At 57.1% G+C, this 7,533-nt stretch overlaps 1 protein-coding gene across 1 annotated transcript in view; it reads left to right on the top strand.

Moving 5' to 3' along the window:
• The window catches only part of PDPK1 (3-phosphoinositide dependent protein kinase 1), a 66,593-nt gene extending 59,838 nt beyond the window's left edge, over nt 1-6,755 (top strand). The window contains 3 exon segments of the mRNA XM_080829840.1: nt 5,188-5,245; nt 6,113-6,265; nt 6,506-6,755. Of these exon segments, the coding sequence (XP_080685966.1) occupies nt 5,188-5,245; nt 6,113-6,265; nt 6,506-6,622 (328 nt within the window). The 3' untranslated portion in view covers nt 6,623-6,755.
• The last annotated feature ends 778 nt before the right edge of the window (nt 6,756-7,533 follow it).

Raw genomic sequence — 7,533 nt, 5'->3', positions numbered from 1 at the left:
TTACTCTTATCATCTGTTCCCATGTCTGGGTTCAGTCCTGGGAAGAAATGCCTGTCACATTCAGTCTCCTCCACACAGACACTCTTGAGTCACCATGTTCTCCCGAAGTCCGTCCGTGGCAGCTGCTGAGCAGTGCCAAGTGTTCAGCCCCTGAAATAGCGAAATCTGACAGAATCCAGATGATATGCCCTTGCAGTCACACACGCTCGTGCTCGGGTAGTCCCCCGGGTCCCGGGTCACACTGAGACCGCCTGCTGGGCTGGAGACCACAGCCACAGCACCGCCAGGACCGCAGTTGCCTGTCCCAGGGACAGTGAACTGGGAGACACTGACATCTGAGCCGCCTCCCTCCCGCCCGCCGGGGGCCTGCAGTTACCAGCCAGTCCCGGAGTTGGCGTCAGAGAGTCATCTCTATCCGCCGCAGTTTTAGCTTCTGAAGAGACAAGTTCCCATGGTGCAGATCCATCATCTCTCCTTTGAGTTTATCTTCCAAAACACCCACAAGGGCAAGTTCATCAGCCAGAGAGTTTCCCGGAATGCTTCCGGCACGCACCATCCCAACTTGTCCAGCACCCAGTGGAGTGATCTTACCGTCTGGGAAGGTTGCCCGTCCTGCAGTGCAGTCAAGTTTTCCGTCGAGTCGCACGAAGAGGACAGCGTCCGCTGTGAGCACTGCCTCGGGTGCAGGGTCTGCCCCGAGTGCTCCTTGGGACTCTCGTGCTTGTTCTGGAACGGATGTGTTGTTGACCTGTTCACCTGTGCTGCAGGAGCCGTGGTGGGCACAGCTGTGGGGGCACGTCAGTGCTCGAGCACCTGGGGTCCCCATGCACGCACACACGCACGCATGCACGCACAGGAAGAACGGAAAGTGGACTCACTTAGGAGTAGTTGTCAAAATTCCTGGTCTTGTTAGCAGTCTGAGTAGAATGGGAAGTGTGCCTGGAGCATCCATCCCGTGCGAGTTCTCTGAAGCAGAGGCCCTGGCGTCGGGAGCCCGGCCAGCCTCTCCCCGCATTGAATACTGCTGTCACTGCCGTTTTACTGGCACCTGTGGTTATTCAGACTTGGCTCTGGGGCCGTTTTTTCTGGAAAAGGAGTGGAATGAGCCCATCCACTTTAAGACACCTGCCAGTATTGGTTACCAGAGATGAGATCGAAATTAGGATTTGGGGAAACATCATCTATCACTGTGAGTTTGACATCTTCCCAGGACTTAGACTTTTGGGGAGAGAGGTAGTGACGGCAGTGAGTTGATTGATACCGTGGGGGGTAACTTGTCAGTGTTGGGACGATTTCCGGGACTCAGCAAACTACCATTTTCCAGGTGGGTGCTGGGGCAGAGTTGTTCAGAGTGCCAGGTAGGCCAAGGAGTCCAGTGTCTGAGTGTGACAGTGCCACCGGCCACTCCCCACTCCAGGTGGCAGCGGACCTTGAAGGAGCTCCGCTGGTAGAGTTTGGGTGCGTTATCAGAGAAGAATGCCCATAGGTGTCCGAAAAGGCTTTTAAAGGCGCCCCCCTCCTGTCCAGCTCCTTGCCTAAATGAGGCTGAGTCCTCCATGTGCTCCAGCCTGCCCAGCGGGGCACAGCCCACTGAAGGCTGAGGCCGATGGGAGCACCAGCTGTCTCCTCCGAAGTCAGATGCTAAGATTTGCAAAATGTACAGGGGGGTCATGCTTCCCATGAATTACCTTTGTTTTGGGAAAAAGTGACTCTTGAATAAAAATATCTCTTATGTTAGTACATGATGGTTTTATTTTTGGTTTTTAATGAGTTAAATAAATATTTGAAAACGTCTCCTTTTTAATTTTTTCTACATAAACATCAACGTGTGTAGTCCCAATAAAGGAAATCTCTTTGGGATCTTCCATCGAGTTTGGGGGTGTAAAGGGATTCTCAGAGCTGGCATTTTAGGGCAAACTGGTCATCGTCCCATGTCCCTCCATCACGTGTGTCAAAGCCCAGTGTGGAGAGCCTTCCTGAGGTGGTCAGAAGGTGGTCAGAAGGGCCACCTCCGGGTTCTGGGCTCGCTCGGCTCCCCTGGCAGTGACTGTGCCCTACAGTGGCTCAAACTTGCTTGTGGTCTCAGGCTCACATCCTCCAGAATGATCTTCTTGGGGCCTGGGAGTTCCACGAGGGATAGGCTGAAGAGGAGAGAACTCAGGCTTTACAATCAGGAAGAAGGAGTATCTCAACACTGGCTCCCCCTTGCTAAATGACAGTGAGCAAGCCCGCGTGGACATGGGCACGGAGCCAGTGGTGAGTGTCGCCTGTGTGTGCAGCAGGGCCGTGGGGACCTGCCTGCTGACCACGCTCTGAGAGTCTCTGACTGATCTGGTTTCGGCTCCGAGTCTGCAGACAGCATCTACCACTTGCCAATGAGGAAAAGGCGCCTCATGCAGGGCTCGGGGGTGCGCTTTCAGGGGAGTAGAAAATGACTTTTTGAAGTAAAAAATTCAGAATGATTCCTTTAAAAGTACTTAAACTTTTCAAGGTAGCCCACAAGCAGCCTGTTGTAAGCTGATTGGTGCGTGCACCGCGCGATTGCGTTGTGGTGTGTGCGCTAATGGTGGCGCTTCTGAGCCTCTCCGTGTCCTGCCTCGGGGTCCTTTCACCGCAGCCGCCGGACCCAGTCAGGAGCCCGCGCTGGCCGTCCCCCCGCCCCCCGGGAGGAGCGCAAGAGTGGGGGCCGCGCTTGCGCGTGTGACAGGGACTGGGAGCGTGCTGGCGCACACGGTCGGGCTGGGGTCTGTCAGTGGGGTCCTCGCAACAGGGACGAGGAAGGGGCTTGCCTGCTTCCCTGCGGTGCCAGAATGTTCTGTTGCTGAGCCATTGCAGTGGTGTCGGGGTCACTGTACTGTCGTGGACATTGGTGCTTATAGTCTTCATTTTTCTTTACTTTCTGAGGGTAGGTGGTGTCGGGGTCACTGTACTGTCGTGGACATTGGTGCTTATAGTCTTCATTTTTCTTTACTTTCTGAGGGTAGGTGGCTGGGAGTGGGATTGTGTCTCTGCACATCATTTCCAAATTGCTATGTATTTATTTATTTATTTTTAAAAAGATTTTATTTATTTATTTGACAGATAGAGATCACAAGTAGGCAGAGAGGCAAGCAGAGAGAATGGGGGAAGCAGGCTCCCTGCTGAGCAGAGAGCCCGACTCGGGGCTCGATCCCAGGACCCCGGGATCGTGACCTGAGCCGAAGGCAGAGGCTTTAACCCACTGAGCCCCCCAGGCGCCCCTCCAGATTGCTTTTAAGCGAGCTTCAGGTTCAGGACCACAGGCGCCCGTGCTGAGCCGGCGCTCACACACGCACCGGGGCGCCCCAGTAGGGCATGCGGGAAGGGCAGCTAGCTCAGTTTTGTTTACTTAGAGCCATTGAAAATCTTGGGGTCACTCCCTCTTTGGGGAATTTGTAGTCTGTGTTCTTTGTTCCCTTTTTTTTGAAGCTTTAAGCCTTTCCTGTTGTTGTGTGTGTGCTCTGCAGAGCGGCTTTGACCCCGTGGGCCGTGCTTGCTCGGGACCTCTCCAGCCTGCACTCTGGTTCACCGTGGCCCTCTTGTCCTCCCGTGGTCCCGACTGCTGCTTAGAGAGGGACGCCCCGCCCCGCCCCCCCAGCTCTGTGCTGGCCAGGGATTGGATTGCTTTGGGGCTGCCGGTGAGCTGGACTCAGTGTTGGCTGTCCTCGAGAAAGATCTTCCCCAGTTTCTTAAGCTCAGGGAAAACCAGAATCTCTTGTTCGAGTTAATATTTTATTCGGTGTCTCGTGTCAGACCACGTGAGGCTGCGGAGACGCCAGGAGGCCACTTCTTTCCGTGCCTGTGTCCGGCTTCCCTGGCACCATGGCGCCACCCGCCCAGCGCCCCGGGCCTCGCCGCCCACACCTAGTACAGCTGAATGCACGCCTTCCCCTCGCGGTAGCCCACGGTTCCTCGAGTATGTCCAGGGCTCGCGCAGGCGGGTCTCGTGGCCAGCAGAGGCTTTCTGTGTGATCTTTCTCTGTGCTGCAGATCGTTACCTCTGCTTTCCAAAAATTCCCTGAATTTCCTTCCTCTGCTTCAAGTCTTGGTGCTGTTTGTTGGTTAGGTTTTTAAATACCTCTAAGAGTGAAGTACTGTACTTATCCTCATATAGCACTTTTCTCGTTAAAATTCTTTCCAGTTTTCAAAATCCATATGCAGCTGGGGCCCCTCACATGCAGGGTGGGTCCTTGGGGACGCGGCCTCCGAGAGGTCTGGAGGCGCCATCCGTCTGCTTGGTTTGGCGTGGGCAGAGTGCAGGGCCAGGCGAGCTGGGTGGGAGGACAGGGTTCCGCTGGCCTGGCCGGTCGTCTTGCACACACTGGGTCCTGTGTGGGTGTGCTCAGATACTACAGCGGTAGAAATGTCACTGTTTGAGGTGACAGTTGTCTTAAGCCTTTGCAAATACAGTATTGTGTTCTACAGTAGATCCTCAGATAAGGAATTTCGGTAGAGTGAGAAAATAAACTGGTCACTGCTCACTTTAACCAAAAGCAAGAACCTGCAGGCATTAAATAACGTCTTTGATCTGGCTAAGAGCCCAAGTGTAAAGTATTTGCTCAAGATGCACAGTAAGTCGAAATTGTGTTCCTCACTTTCTCCTCCTAGCTCCTGCCGTATTTGAGTGGGAGTGCTCTGTGACTGTGGTAGAAACACCGGAGAAGATGTTCTTAAACCGAGCCCGGCTGGGGTCTTTCTGGGATCTGTGATTCTCGGCTGCTCAGTGGTTTCTGAGCATCGGACCGGGGGGCCCCACTCGGGGAGGTAGCGCATGGCCGGCAGTGTGTCCTGAGGCTGACTCTGAGCAACCTGCAGCCTGTCCGGGGCTCTGGGTGCGCTCCAGCTTTGTTCAGATGAAGGAGGACAGCGTCACCTCGCCACCCCTTTCCTGCTGCCGGGTAGGCGCTGCCAAGCCAGAGGTGGCAGCAGGCGGTGGTGCTGGCGTGTGTCAGTGCCGGTCTGCACCCCGACCGAAGGCTCTGAGCGGCGAGTGCCCGCGTGGGCGGTGACAGTGGGGGCCCCCGAGTTCCTGGAGCGAGTTGGGGCTATGACTGGAGAGGTTTGGGCTGGGGTCACACATGCCCTCAGGAAGTTTGGTTTGAGTGGAGGAGCTTGGAGAGTTTCTGTCCCTGACTTGCGTGTCTCACTCTTGTCTTCTTCTTTTTATAGGCATCAGTTTGTAGAAAATAACTTAATACTAAAGATGGGTCCCGTAGATAAGCGAAAGGTAAGTCCAATTCCTGCCCCCCTCCCCGAGTGTCTGTCTCGCCTCCGCTGCGTCAGGGCCTGACCCTTGCTGCGTGTGCGTCCTTGGTCTTGGTTCCCTTTCTCGAAAGATCATTTCTAGATTGGGCGGCTCAGGAAGACTTGAGCCACTCAGGGGAAGCTGAAACCACACAGGAAGGCTGTGGTGAAATAGAAGTACAGCCTCTCATTTCTGGCTTGGAACCAGGGTTTTGATATCCTATCAGATTGTCTCTTACTTCGTTAGAATTGTTTCTGAAAATTGTTATTTGTTTGTTTTATGGATTAATTAAATGGATTAATTGTGTCAGAAATTTCAGGCTCCACAAACGCTCTCCCTCTGCCAGCGCGGGCCTTTCTGAGTTCAGTTCCCAGGCCCCCGTTCCATTCCTGGCCATGCTGCACACGCCGGCCCTGTGCGGCACCGGCAGTGGGGAGCACGCGTTCCCCCATCCCGCCCACCCCCGCCCGTGGTGCAGAGGGCACGAGGGGCGCCCTGACTCTCCCCGGCAGGCTCGGTGAAGCAGGCTCGGGTTTGCCTGCCGGCGCGGCCGCTCCCCTGTGTGGCAAGGGAGGGAGGCACGCCCAAGTGGGGCTGCTGGGATCCGGCCCACGAAGGCCAGGCAGGCTGGGCGCTACATTCTGCCCGCCCCTCTCTGGCCTGAGAGGCCGGGGCCATGGCCCAGGGGTGGGGGCTGCGGGGGGCCAGGTCCCAGGTGAGAGGGCAGGGGCCTGGCGCCAGTCCCGGTGGCCCGGGCTGCTGTGACAGCCCGGCCTCCAAGGCTGCGGTAGGTGCCACCCACCCCCACTGCTGAGCCCTGATGGGCGGGGCCTTTTCCTTTTGCATCAGGGCTTGTTTGCACGACGACGACAGTTACTGCTTACAGAAGGGCCCCACTTGTATTATGTGGATCCTGTCAACAAAGTCCTGAAAGGGGAAATTCCGTGGTCTCAAGAGCTCCGACCAGAGGCCAAGAATTTTAAAACCTTCTTCGTGCACACGGTGAGTTTGTGCAGGCTCTTCTCTGCAGGGTGGCTGTCTGCCCCTTTCTTTGGGTCCCGGGGCCCCTGTGCATGTTCATCAGGATGGGGGTGACCCGAGGGAGCTGGGGGTCCTCGTGTGCACGTGTGGCAGGGGAAGTCCACACGCTCATGTGCCTTCAGAGGTCCCCGTGGCGGCCGCAGTGGGGTGCTGCTCTTAGCGGGACCCCCTCGCAACGTCACACGGTCTCTGTCTCCACAGCCGAACAGGACGTATTACCTGATGGACCCGAGTGGGAATGCTCACAAATGGTGCAAAAAGATCCAGGAGGTGTGGAGACACAGATACCAGAGCCACCCGGATGCCGCCGTGCAGTGACAGGCGCGGCTGCTGCCCTTGCTGCCAGGACACGTGCCCCAGCGCGGCTCGCCACCCTCCGGGACGCTTCCAGACCCCCTGCCAGCCATCTCAAGGGGGACGCAGACGGCGGAACCTTGCAGCTTTTTTATTTAAAAGAAAAGAAGAAAAAAATACCCAACCACACAAAGAACAAAACCAATAACGAAAAGGAATTCAGGGTCGCTTTGCTTGCTCTCTGTGCTCTGTGGAGGCTCCCCAAGCTCTCCCTGCCGTGGGGACCCGGCGCTGTGCACGTCCACCTGATTCCCACCCGGGCGAGTGGAACAGACTCAAGTCGCCGGCTCTGCGCCACACGCCCTGGTCACCCACCGGCCGGTCCTCCTGTGGCCGAGGGGATGGGATGTGTGTCTGGGCTCTTCCTGCCCCGCAGTTATCACAGAACCCGTCGGCAGGGAGCCGTGTGCACCTCTGCCAGGGCGGCTTCGATCTCTGCGGGGCGGGGGGGTTCTCGGCTTTGGTCCGTGTGCTCTTTCTCTCGTGTCCCTACTTGATGCCCCTGTGCCTCGCCAGGGCCCCTGCTCGCCTCCTTGCGTCGCTCTGGTTGCGAGTGCTCCGTGCCTTGGGCTCGCCGGGCTCCAGGTGGGGAGACGTGGCGCGGGCCGTCGGGGTGCGCCAGGGGCTGCTGCTGAGGTCGAGGGGCGCCGGCGGGCCATTCCGATTGAACGTCCCTCTGCGCGGGGTTGGCCCTGTGGAGCTAGGAGGAGGCACGGGTCCGGAAAGAGCACTGCCAGAGGTGGGCGCCCACTCGTGCCAGGAGATAGGGAGGGCTGTGTCCCACTCCGTGCAAGGCCCGCGCAGCAGGGCAGACTGGGCCCAGTGTCCCCCACGTGGAGGAGTGCTGCCTGATGAACTCCCCCTGAGAGTTTGGT

This window comes from Martes martes, assembly GCF_963455335.1.
Source record: "Martes martes genome assembly, chromosome: 18".
Taxonomy (NCBI): Eukaryota; Metazoa; Chordata; class Mammalia; order Carnivora; family Mustelidae; genus Martes; species Martes martes.
Note: the sequence above shows the minus strand (reverse complement) of the source record. Positions and strands in the feature narration are given on the sequence as shown.